We start from the raw sequence: 13,970 nt of genomic DNA, 5'->3' as shown, positions 1-13,970 counted from the left end.
ATGAGTTTTTTCCAACAGACTGACTGGGGTCTTGCAGCTATTGTTTGATATTTGGCGCCCTCCAGAGTCCACACATTAAACAGGTTACCACAAAATTCTGATTATCTCAAAAATAATATCCTGTTTTAGTGCAGGCATCTTTTCTTGACGTTATCACCAACAAATGCTGTAACTACCTGAAGACTAAACTTTCATTGTGAGCCATAGCTGACTTTTGCTGTCATCAATTTGTTCTTGAAGTTAATTAGAAACACCACCTTTCTGATGTTTCCTACACTCAATAGAGTATGAAAACCTTTATATTCAATAAAAATGCCTGACACAGTTTTGTTTGTAACTTATTAAATGGCTAATTAAATGAAAACTTGCTTTATAGATTGAGAAACTTGGCACCAACACAAAAATGCAGTTCAGTTTTAAAAGCGACATTTTTTTATTCAGTATTCAAGATTATCCTTGAAAGCATGTGACACTTCTTAAGTGTATCATCAACATGTGGTTTGCTGGCTGCTTTTCACTTAACCCACTGAGCTGTCCACACTTTGTTCAATACAATAACATGGGTAATACAACATCTGTGAACATTAGATCACAAATCCAAATATGAGATGCATATGTAATAATATATGTATATGAGAATAAATTAATTGCAATGTGGATGCAGTAAATCAGTATAAAATAAAGTTCTCTCTACCCCTGAGGTTTGAGGGTCAGTGTTGAGAACACTAAATCGTCACGGTATAACAGTGAGTCAAACTTCAGTGATATCAATCTATGCACTTAGGCAGCTCAAGACATTTTGAATCACTTTCACCTGCTTTGATAACAGGTGCAATGCAGAATGATGTTTCATGTGCTCTTTAAGCGTAAAGAGGTCTTGCCTAAGGACCCCTACTGGAGGTAGGGGGTCATAACTCATTTTTCTCGAGTTCTGCGTTGTGCTAATGTCCTTGACGTGCTGTCCTTGAAAACAATTTTTGCCAAATATATGCATCACACATCAAACTTTCAATAGTGAAATGTTCATTGATGTTAAGGCTCTTTGTTGGTACATTTTGAAATGGAAGCCAAATGTTCACGTTTGGTTTATACTATGGGAATTGGGGTGTTCAAAATTAGGAGTCTTATAGGAGCATAAAAGTTTTTTTGCTATAACAAATTACAACACACAAACACACCTGAGCGATCAGTAAACACTGACACCTGACTAAGATGGACTACTCTAACATTCTTGGTAAGAAGTAATTTCATAAGCCTCACAATAAAGACATGAGTCTGGAACTCAGAAGTAAGATGATGGATGCTCTTTTTAAGAGGGAATGTTATGAAACCATTTTTATAACAGCTGCTTAGAACAGCTGTGATGGAAAAGTGCAAGATTTTATTTTTATTTTGAAGATGGCCAGTGATGTCAACAAGAATCCCCAGATCTCTGCCAAGACGAGTGGTTTCCCCTCTGGACTTGATGTTGTAAGGGAGACTGCTGTGAAAGCTTTTACCGTGATGGATTCAGAGTCAAGTCGTTTCATTGCTCACACACACCTTGAAATTTGGCGGTGAACATTTGAGACATGAAGGTCAGTTTTGGAGGTCTGTACTTATGTAAAGAAATCTGCTGCTTGTCCAGCCAGAGTCCATACCTGCAATCCCAAGTTGGTTTGCTGTCTCAAGAGGAGATCGCCATGTTTTAGCTAACAGTACTCTGTGTGCTATAAGGTACTGGAATGAAATCCATGCAACTTGGACAATCTCATCTTTGTTCTGTGTTTTTTTGTATACAACCATCCATGTGTAGATTTTTTTTGCCCACAGAAAACTCGTTCACTGCTAACAACCCAATATACAAGATGTGGAATGACATCATCAGAGCTGAAGCAGTTCTGTGAGGAAGAATGGACCTCCTAGATGTTGTGCAGGTCTAATCCACAGCTTCAGGAAGTGCTTGCTTGAGGTTATTGTTGCCAGAGGTGGTTTAACCAGTTACTAAAAGCCTGTTTCATCACTCTGTATGTTTAATGGGTGTGTTAAATACAGACATGACAGATCATGACTGTTTGTGTTTTACCAGCTTAGAAATATTGTATTTATATGTGTGACTTTGGTAAAGATCATATCACATTTCATGACTAATTTATGCAGAAAACCAAAACATTACAAATAGTACACCTAATTTTGGGAGGCAAGTAGAAGGTTGTACGAGTGTTGTTCTGGTAAGACAACACATTTGAAGCACACTAGACGCCAAAATACAGCATGGTATTTTGTAATCCTCATAAGTAGGAGTGTAGTTTAGATGAGCAGGCTGCTAACTGTAGTTGAAGAGATAACAAAAGAAATGCTGCACACATATTACCAGATTAGATTTCATGCAAAAGTGCAGTGCTAAAACTGACTACTAGCAAGAACAATAAATGCTCAGCTTTTTGAATTAAATTAAGGTCTTGTTAAGTATGAATATGGGATAAAAGCACTTTCTAAGCTTTGGCAATTGACAACAAATTCAGGTCCGTGCCATGTGGCTGCCTGAGAATCAGAGCAGGGAGGAGAGGTTGGCTGCTGTTAAGCTCCTGGTCAGATTGAGGTTGTGTGGCTCCTGACTGTGGCTGTAGAAAGGCAGGTAATGAGCCACATCAGCCAAAGTCTGCAGGACATCATAGGTTACTGCAAACAGGAAGTAGGTGGGGAGCAGCCAACTAAGGCTGAAGACACAGTCACCCACTGGTAGAGGGACTGCAAGGTGTCTGGAAGGACAAAAAGAGAGGTTTCATTCCAAATCGGACAATCTTTTGCTTTTTACTACAGACTAATACAAACTGAACCCTTTATTTTACATAATTTCAAAAATTATTTTCTTGTAATTTGAACTAAACATAGTGATATTTATAATTTTCTTTAATGAACAGCCCCATCTTTGCTGTTGCTACATTTCACATTATATTATTAGTGGATACGGTTTTCTTTAAAACTGCTTCCCAATTTGTATATCCATCTTAATGATAATTATTAGGAATTTGCAAAGGTGCTTCATACAGTATGTCTTATGAAATTAAATGTGTTAATGAAACTGAAATGAATAAAAAACTGGTAATGTTCTTTAATGCTGCTTTTTTTAAAGTTTGTAAATCCTAAATTCAGCTCAAAGAGAGTAAATACAAAATGCAGTTGTGCAGGGTCCAATAACATCTGGAATAAACCAAACACAAAGCCATATGGTCATGGCAGTTTTGCAGACTCTACTGCTTGACTTTTTTAGACTGCCTCCCTATGTTCCAAGTTTCCACACGACAGTTTTCCAAACTGCCATCTAAGTCTATTTATGATTTAAGATGATGGTATAGTTTTTGCAGATACCCTTGTGTACAAAGAAATTAGGCCATTCGTACATAATCTTTACATTCTCTTGCTTGTGGGCTGATCTAAAAGATTATATGATCCATGACTAAAACTGATCTGAACTGTGACTTTGATGATCCGTTACACCCCAGGTTAACAGATCATAATAGTTTGGTGTAACAGGTTGGGTTGATAACACAATTTTGGTGCTTTTTTATTGTGAGACCAGCTACTGCAGTTCTTTCTCCAGAGTTGTACTCTCCAATGTACATTGGAGGAAAAACACCATGTACAACATTTTTCACTGTAATGCCTGAGTTTTGGACATATAAATACAGTAAATACAAAAATAAATAAATACAGTTAAACAATAGTTTGTCTTTGACTAATGTTTGAATACCTCTTAAACCCCAACCTGATAAATGTATTTAGATACATAAAAAGAGACTCACTGGAATCTGTCTTCTCTGGATTCTCTCAGCATGATGAAGACAAACAGTCCAACTTCAGTATTGAGAGAGAATGAAACAAACTTGTCCAACATGACAACAAAACCCTGAAGAGGAAGAGGAAAAAAAACTTGAATGACTGGTAGAATATAATTATCATCAATATACACTAATAATCTTCAGCTATTACTATTAGTGTGTGTGTGTGTGTATGTTATTTACCCTAGGATCACACACAGACACAATAAAGATGACACCAAATCCAAGCAGTGACATGATTCCTTCAGCTAGGCTGGAAAAAAAAAACAAAAAACAAATAGCATGGAAAAAACATATTTTTCAGATTTATTTAATTTATGTGAAAGGAAACTTTAAAAAGAAACCAGCGAAGGGAGTTAAAGGAAAAAAACAAAACAAAAAGGAAAAATGACAGTAAACTGTTAAATGGGTTCAAGTGGATTTTGGGTAAAATGGCGCAGTGAAACTTTTTTTAAGTCTTAAAAGCAAATTTCTTCACTAGTATACAACAGTTTCCATGTTTATATTTCTATCTACCCTAACCTTTTTCAGCATATTGTGCATAGCAATTGTGCATAGACACAAACACACACCAGCTTGCATCTGAGACATTAGGGCAATATAGCTAGATTGTCAAGTTTAACACACTGTACATAACTGCTAATGAAATCAAATCATCAAATGCTTCTACAAGTGGATATATTAACATTAATAATATATCTTTGATATTTATGAAGAGATTTTCAAAGGAGGACAGCAGCCAAGATGGGGGATGTGAGAGAAACACCTAGAGCAGAACAGACGGCACACAAAGATTTTATTGTAGTATAATTTAATAATAAATTACAGTACATAATGAACTGAAGTTTTACTTTTTATTACATTTTGAAAACCATATATGCCTCGTCCTCTAGTCTAACGAGTGGTGGGCCCCTCCGGCTTGTTATCAGTGCTTGTATGATGGTATGTATGAAGATGGACAGGTCCCCTCTTCGCATCCGTCAAACACGGCAGCATCCATGCACAACCAATTGTGTCCCTATGTAGTGACAAGGCTGTCCCATTTCAAAGGCTCACTCTAATGCCTCTACTTGGGTTAGGGTTAGGGGCAGGGACAACAAATTCTATAAAATGTGAATTTTTTGTGGCACAACCCTTCGAGTGCCAGTGATGAAAAAAAGAATATGCCGGATGCAAAGTCCAAGAAGTAAAATAATACAAATGTAAAAAAAATCTAAAGTTTTTGGTAAACATGTTAAGTCCTGTCATGTTAGTGTTGCTCAGCTGCCTGCTTCCATCCAGGAACAACTGGTAACATATATGAGGAATCCCCTACAGACCTGATCATCTTCACTTAGACCACATCTTTTGAAGGATGTATCCCTGAAGTGAAACCCCAGCTACAAGCTACCTTCCTGACATTTCTGTAAGTTCCAGAAAACAATTGTCAGACTTTCTGTGAAAGTCAGACTTTCTGTGAAAGTCAGACTTTCTGTGAAAGACAGGGAGGGAGGACGGTGCGACCAGTGGTGGAAATATTCAACTCAGCGTATTTCAGCAGGTACTCCTTTTCCTTGAAAGCTCTGATCGATGCCCTACACATGGCCTCCACACACTCCAACGTGTTCGCCATGTCCACACACCGTAGGACATACGCTGAGCTGCTATGGAGGTCTAAATATTCATCCTCCAGGATGTCTTCATAAACACTGTAGCGCATCAAAGACGGACAGGGAGGGAGGACGGTGCGACCAGTGGTGGAATCGGTAGATTCCATGGTCGTGGTTTGGCTGGTTCGTTTTGTGAGGGAACGGACTGACACAGACTAAACAGGTAAGTAAAAAAGGAACTATTTATTAACAAAATGGCAGTGACACGGGGAGCTAACAAACACAAAGTAACAACATAAAGAGACCTGAAACCACGGTGGAACAAGAACTAACAAAACAAACAAACAAAAGAGGAACCTGACAGATGGACGAACGAACAAGAGTTGCTGAGGAGCATGTGGAGGACACAAAATGACATGACACGACAAACCAGCGGGGAACAAAGGACTGAGGGGAGCTTATAAAACAAAAGGGGAACACAGGTGAAATTAATCAGTCAATTAGGAGTCCATGGGTTGAGTGGAGGTGGAGGAAGGGAGAATCAGGGAGACACTAGGTGAAGACAACAGAGAGGGATGAGGCCTGAGGCCTGAATCCTGACACTTTCGTGCCACCAACATGCTGAGATTGGACATAAAAGAAAAGCAAGGGCTTGACTTCACCCTATCTCCACAAAATATTATCAATAAACAGATACTGAAGAGCCTGGCAAACTGAACTTACGCAAGTCATGAGATCATGAACCATTATATCAGGACACATCTTTCAGCATCGTAGATGGCCACCAAATGAAGTACTTCAGTTTCAGTGGTCACCACTCACCTTCTTACAGAGCAGATGTGCTGTTTGTTTGGCAGATTCCTCTCCCAGGATTTGGACAGCCACTCCATTTTGCTGCTCCACAGTGAGCTTACCAGACCATCAACTAAGACAGGTCACAAAACATTTTATATCTGTAGCTTAAATATTTACAGTATAATAATATAATAAACAAATTTATATCAACACTGTTAAATGTGTGTATTACTACAGTAAATCTTTTTTTTTTTTTAACAATTGCAGCAACATCTCACACACATAAAGGGTAACATAACTGAGTGACATTTAAACAGCAGTAAACTTACTTGTATGTTTCATGGCAGATCCCATCACCAGGAAGGACACAGTGACACTGATGGCTATAAACACCTGGATCAGCTCAGCCACCCAGGAGTAAGCCCTGTAATGTTCATTAATAATCTACATGGGCAAAGGCAGACGGATGACGGTGGACAATAGTGTTGACAATGGGGACACAACAGGGAAGAAGGTAAACATTTGTAACATTGACATGAGCATAAGTCACATTTTAAAGTTAGTTGATTTTTAGCTATGTGATTTCTGATCACCAAATCGTTTGTCGAACAGGCTCAGCCAGCTGCTACAGCTAATCACTACGTGTTTCCATTAGCAAACCAGGAAGTTGTACTGTAGGTACTGTAGGTATTGCAGTTGTATTACATGTAGTGTTGGTCTACTCAGTATTGTGTACACACTGTGGTGCAGCATTAGAATTGTGATATAACCATTCACTAAGTGCTTTGATGAGTTTCCAAATGATTTATATACTGATTTGATACGTCTGCACTATGAGCTCCTGGGCAGAGAAATGTATGAACTGAACCATATGTCTGGCATCAAATATTACTCCAAACTAAACATCCATGGAACATTAAATTGATGTTTTATTACTCTAGAAGATGTTTCCACACTCTCCCAAAAGGCTTTAGTACTGTAGCTTACTTCTCTCTCTAATTCTCTTTTATTCATGTAACATTGAGGTATGAATGACAGGAGTATTAAACATTAAATATATACTATACATACACTACTGTACTACAAGATTACAAGCACAAAAGTGCAGAGACTGACCTTTGTCAGAGGGATGGTTGCAATCTCGCCTGCTTTCTCAGACCTGAGGGGAAACAAACACATATAACAGAAAGGTTAGTGCTTGTGAAAATGTTTCAAAACTGGAGGGTGGTCACATGGGAACATTTAAGTTTTTCTTCTGGCTGCCACTGCAATGTGTCACCACTGACCAAAGCAAAATCTTTACCCATCAGCTTTGACACCACTGCACCTGCCAGAGTATTCTGTTCAACAGCAATACAATATACAACATATAATTCATGGATTTTTGTTTTGTTTCAACACTGGAATACACTATGAATTGATTATGAAATTGTGTATCTTAACAACAGTTTTGCAGGAAGTACTTTGTTGATCTTTTCACTTAACACTGAAGTTATGTTACTGTTCATTTTGACTAGAGGTCTAAGAAGCAGCCACTGTGATTTCCATGGCTTTAAGGAATGACAGTAAAGGATAGCTTTAGCCATTAAAATGCAAACTGGCCAGCATCATTATGTGATGCTGTGTAATGAGAACATGTCGTACATATAAAAACAAGATACAAAGAAGCCAAGCCTACAGTATTTTCTGTGTAAATGTTTAGCTGACTCTAGTGTTTCCCTGTCGGTGGGGGTGAGTTTTATAAAATTCTATGATGCCCTACTTATCATCACTTTTACTAATGAATTAGTTTTTCATGAATTTAGTGGCATGTGTATTAAGGGTCTTTGTTTAACACAGATGAGGTAGTAAAACTTTCAACTGTAAAAAAAGAAACTAAAATGGCTGAAACTTTGGGAGATATCCCCATAATGTAACTAATTTGGAGAAAAGAAGCCCTACAGGCAGACTTGGAAATCTGTGACTCCTTGAGTCCGTGAGAATTTTTGAATTGTAACAAAGGCTGAGTTCACAGTACAAAGCCCTAGTGTGCAATTCTGACTGTTTAATTAGATGTAGATGGTTCACATTCATGTTTGTAATGTGCAATGCGTTAAACATTGATTCAACTTACACATTCAACAATACCTGATGTAAAAAATATTTTTTTGTTCACATCTTCTTGAAAAATAAAATTTGCATTTGATCTGAGTCACTTGGGGACAAAAAAGATCTGATTGTGGTCACTTAAGCGGAAAGTGTGAATGTAGTCCCGTTTATTATTCATAAGTGTGACAAATATAGTGAAAATTATTACCAGGGCACTATTTCTCTTTATACAAAACTCCTGTATAACCACAGAGTGGTGCTTAATATGTCTGATCTTACAAACCTAAACTGTACTGACAAAATTGTGTGCACAATGGCTCCATCTCAAAAAGAGTGCTGTCATACTAAATTATTCTCTCTGCTTCTTTACATATAACAGAAACTACATATATAACCATATAAAATGTTGCCCTCGTCGTGAATTAATCTTCATTACGAGTTACTGTAATAAAGCCAGTGTCTCTCTCTCCAGTACACTTGTAGCTGGCCAGCTCCCAGCCTGCAGAGGGATCTCCTGGGAAGACACAAGAATACTACAGTGGGGGAAAATTATTGTCCTAAATATTAAATGAGGCGCAAATGGTTGTAAAACATATGGCAGTGCAGGGCTAAAACTATGAATCAGTGTTTCCATTTTAAACTCTAATTTTGGTCATTTGTCTGCTGCTGCCGTAATGTGGGGTAGGTTTCATTAGTTGTTTTACTCTGCTTTCCTTTGCAACCCAACAAAACCAAGGACTTTGCTGGAAAAAGAGGTGGCAGGAAGTCATCAGAAAAATCATTAATTTAATTAATACAAATACTACAAAAGTTTCTGTTGCACTGTGTGTATAAAAACTATTACACAGCTACTGTTTATGAACAGGTTATGTTACATAATTGCAAGAAGGAGAAGTGCCAGGCACAATGACCAATAGATTATCACAATCATGATACTATAATAGTTTTAAAAACATGAATGTCAGTCATTCATTCCAATACATAAAGTCAAAAAGCAACATACAGTATACACTTATGTGTTGGTCAACTGCAAACAGAAGATACATTTATAAATGTCTTAACATTAACAGAGTGTTAATCTGTGATAATCAACAAATGCCACAGATCATGCCACATTGTTTAATCTGAAACAAAGAAAAAAAAAGAAAGAAAAATAAATAAATAAATAAAAAAAAGAGACACCTCACTTCTGACTTTATATCTAAGACCAGAGACTCAGCTGTGACCTGCTATTGTATGTAACAAGCTAGAGGTCCATTTCAACACCTGGCTATCACTGCATGACCTGCACTTCAAATGTTGGAAGTCTGGTTTCAGTTAGAAATTTTATCTGAGCACAGCAATAAAAAGACAATTTGAGATTGTGTTTGCTTAAGACTCTTTCCTCGTATCATTAAAAGATCTGCTTTAGTCAATGCTCCTGTTTATTTTGGGATATTTGGTACGGTCACAGCCAGGATTATTAAGACTGCTTATTCCCCACACAATGTCTGTCATCCAAAATACATGACATCAGTCATTAGGGACTGGAACATGGCTTTGTCCACCACTCTTCCCAGACAATTTCAGTTTCTATGCTGCTCCTTTTACAGATCAGCCAGATTGATTATGGATTCTCTGGCATATAGACTGCAGCACAGATTATAGGGGAAGCGTCAACCGCAGCGAGTCTGTACAGCAATGAGCCGATATCAGCTTCAGCTGAGGGAGTTGAGTTTGTACATGTTTGTAGACTGAACAGTGTCATCAGTGGCATACAACTATAATAAGTAAAGGGAAATGTGTCAGTCAGTGTCCTGCACTTCTTAAAGCAAATCCTGTTGTGCAGTACTCAAGTGAGATTTTAGCACTAATTAAGGTTGAAATGTCTTAATTAATATATTGTTTAGTAACATAAAAGGGAAGTAGATGGGACAACGTAAAGGTTTTAGTCAGTTTTAGACTGCTACTTTGACAGTTTGACAAAGTCATTGTAGACAAACACTCACAGACTCACTTAAGGGCTGCACAGATTTAGGACTGGACATCTAATCATTAGATTGCGATCTCAATGCTGACCCACATGATAAAGCATTTGTCTTGTTAAAGTATGTATGAGTAAGTAGTTTAAAGAAGCTCTAATATTTTAACAAGTTTGATAGAATAGAAGTAGATGTTATGGAAAGTGTAGCCACTTGCTGTTGACAACAGTATTTTCAGTTGACTGTCAAGATAATGTGCATAAGCCCTAACCGTGCTACTGTATTGTGTTCTGTACCGATGAAGTGTACAGGTCTAGGACTAGGACTTGCTTGGATTGCATTTGTATTCATCACACTGCTGAATTTTTGTTTCAGAGTTTTGGCTATTTTTAACATTTTACTAAGAAACCAAGACGATTAACACAAACTAAAAACATGAACACACAAAGCTACTAGATTTCAACTGTAGTTTTTTCTGGCTCTGGTAGTGTTGTATCAATAGGGACAGAGACAGAGTCACTTGCACTGATGCACCCAATTCATCTCTCTTTCTTCCCTTAACATGTTGAAGTCCCGTAAATAAATAAAAAGCAACCTTTGAAAACTAGGACTATGATGAAATGTTACTTGTTAATAATGAAAAACTAAATAAATGTGAAATTTGAAAAATAAAATGGCATGGAGTAATTACTATATAAAAGCAAAGTCATCTCAATCACAGATTGCAGAACAACTCTCAGACTATGCACATCAAACACCTGTATTCATCCAGCCTGGCCTGAACGAAAGTATGCAATGATCCTCCTCATTCATCCTAGTGAAAAAGGATAAAGTAACAGCTCTTACAGGAATGGATGAGCTTACAAGACCATGTGGGATGTGTTTTTATGGTTTGACCATGGTGCTGCAAGTATGACAGATGCTATGTGTGTTTCATAAGCAAACTTACTTTAAATTCAGATTTATCCGTTTTGTAAATGTCCATAATATTTAACAGTATGTCTAATAGGCAGAAACACAACAAAGTCTACATTTCTACAAGGTAAGGAGGACTTTTGCATCAAATTGAGGCCTAAATAAATTTGCTCATTACAACAAACTGTATGACAAAAACGATGAGGGTAAATACCTACATAAATAGATGGGATAGTTACATAGATAAATACATTAACAGTATTGGCAAACATTTTCATCGATGCAAGGACAATGTAATGTCCTACCTAGGTTTTACACACAGTCTTCCCTGAGATGTTACAGCATCACAATTGCAACGTCTGTGATGATTTTCAGCCTAATCTATCTTTCAGGCAAGGCATGTTTGATGAACGTGTCCATGCAGACAGCTCCTGTGAACACATTTGTTCACATGTTGACAGATAAGAGCCTGGACTAGACAAAGGCAAAACAACTGCCCAACATAGTCTCTGTGTACTTAGAAAACAAAAGCATGCAGATATTTCTTCCAGCAATTTGTGCATCTCACATACTTTCATATACCTGCAGTAGAACTGTTCCATCACCTTCACCTGAACAGTAAGACTCCCCAGGAATCCCAGGTGTTTTAAAAACTGCAACAGCACTAAAAGCAAATGGTTGTTTCTGATCCCAGGAACAGAAGCTATGAATCCATTGGAGGGACTCTCACTTGTTTTTGTTATTACCCGTTTCATCTGAACAGGGCTTTAAAAGCACATAGCTGCTCTGAGAGACTCAAAAGATGAGGGGAACAAGGTTACATGATTAGGATTTGAAGCAGTATAGCAACTATGTACTCTAACCAGATGTTTTGGGAGGGAAAAAAAACATTATATACATTCTTCACTAGGGGGCAATGTTTGTCTATGAAAGCCATAGCTCTGCAGGCCAGGGACAGTAGAGTACCTGTTACTGAGCTTGTTTTAGCCATGTGGGTCACATGAGTTCTTTTTTTTTTAAAGAGCTGAACAATGAACAGTGATGGTTAGAGTGGAAAGAATAACACAGAAATACAAATTCATGCCAAGCAATCAGAATGAAAAATGGTTGTTCTGAAAATCAGTTGAATGAAGGAGGATTTAATGGAAAAGGAAGGTTTGAGCCAGGGAGCTGTTATGATTCAAAGATGCTTTGAAATAATTACATATTTAGTACAAAGAGGAGTTAATTGTTCACATTCACAAAATTCCCTGCTGATGTATCATCACTGTCCCCTTTGGACATCAACATAATAGCATGCTGTAAAATCCTGATGACAAAAAGCTAACTTAGTATCAGACATGGGAATATGGCTGCTTTTGATGGTCTCAGAATGGATGTGGGCTACTGAAATGTAATGGCATAAAGCGAGCTCAGTAACTGTAAGTAAGGACTCACCTGATATCAATGACTATTTGATAAAATGTTCTTTTCCCTGAGATAATGGAGGATAATTTGGAATAGCTGCTTCTAAAATATGTGGTTTATCGCTATCCAAACCTTTACACCATTTATCTGAAATGTACTACCTTATATTAATGACAACTGGGCCAATCACATCTGCTGATGAAACAAGAACAGATAAAGCAGAATGTTTTACATGTACAGTATATGTAATCAGCACTAGTTAACATTAAGTCTGCTTCTATATGAAAAACTGAATCTTTCAGTTCTCACGATGCTATCAGCAGGAATTCTGCAGCAGCAGGTCAACAAAGAGTAAATCCTCTGAAGTATGAGTAGCAAAAACAACCGGATAAACTGTAAAAAAAAAACTGAACTGAACTTTCAGCAAGAAGCAGCTTCTTTTAATACTACAAAGACAAAGAGGAGTTTAATATCATTCATATTATCAAACTAAAAAAAAAGGAAGTAAGGTGAACACTGGTGAAATTGCCCTATAAATATTGGTGATTATGATGAAAGCCATAAAAAAGGAGAGGAAAGATGGAAAGACTCACTCCTCTAGCGAGATGTTGGAGTAAAGCAGAGGGGTGATGGAGGAATGAGAAGCAGGAGGACTGCTGGAGTCGGGCTGGGTTGTTGTTTTAACTGCCATCTGCTGGTCTGGTAACGAAGTTTGAGGAACAATTTCCAATACGGCCCAGCACCTGAAATACACACAGAGTTATACAAAGAACTCCTAAATAGTAAGTTAGTTACTTACATGGACATACAGTGAAAAAATAGCTGCCTGTAGGCCTGATATCAGTGAAGCACATATGGGTTGATGTTCCATCAACACTAAGTGTGAATGGCTGTGACATTAATGGCTGTTCTATGGGCATACAGACAGCAGCATAAGCATTTCCACACTTTGCATAATATGTAATTTTCACCTACACTTTACTTGAGTGCCAGTAAGGGAGGATTGAGTTTAATGATGGGGAAAAAATGAAGGCCAGATAATTTACACAGGATTTGGTGGAGACCAAAACTGAGCTAAACAATAATTTGAGTTAGTTTTAGTAGCTTTTTAAATTCTGAGACTTTTCAGGAGACTGGATCATGTTGGTCTTTCAAACCTAGTTTTCCTTTTTTGACAATGAGATTACCAGAAGTCTGACACAAACATAGTACTTTAATCATGGATTAATTATGCACTTGTCAGTAAGACCAACCAATGTTAAGCTGAAATGATATATGACTTTAGTTATAGCAGAGCGCTGAATCACAAAAAACCTTCAATCAAGAAAATGAGGTAATCTTTGAAAACTGACATTGTCTCTCTATGGATGATTACACAGCTTGTTAGGTTTTTT

The 13,970-nt window shown here is 37.5% G+C and overlaps 1 protein-coding gene across 2 annotated transcripts in view; it reads right to left on the bottom strand.

The window, feature by feature from the left end:
* Positions 1-433: 433 nt before the first annotated feature.
* The window catches only part of si:ch211-51h4.2, a 57,297-nt gene continuing 43,760 nt past the window's right edge, over positions 434-13,970 (bottom strand). For both annotated transcript variants that reach the window (XM_026345969.1, XM_026345970.1), the window contains 7 exons: positions 13,170-13,319; positions 7,322-7,364; positions 6,535-6,649; positions 6,233-6,335; positions 4,005-4,074; positions 3,786-3,889; positions 434-2,741 (listed from right to left, as the gene is read on the bottom strand). In XM_026345969.1, coding sequence (XP_026201754.1) covers positions 2,531-2,741; positions 3,786-3,889; positions 4,005-4,074; positions 6,233-6,335; positions 6,535-6,649; positions 7,322-7,364; positions 13,170-13,319 — 796 coding nt within the window. In that variant the 3' untranslated portion in view covers positions 434-2,530. The remainder of the gene's footprint in view (positions 2,742-3,785; positions 3,890-4,004; positions 4,075-6,232; positions 6,336-6,534; positions 6,650-7,321; positions 7,365-13,169; positions 13,320-13,970) is intronic.

Source organism: Anabas testudineus, chromosome 4, assembly GCF_900324465.2.
Source record: "Anabas testudineus chromosome 4, fAnaTes1.2, whole genome shotgun sequence".
NCBI lineage: Eukaryota > Metazoa > Chordata > Actinopteri > Anabantiformes > Anabantidae > Anabas > Anabas testudineus.
Note: the sequence above shows the minus strand (reverse complement) of the source record. Positions and strands in the feature narration are given on the sequence as shown.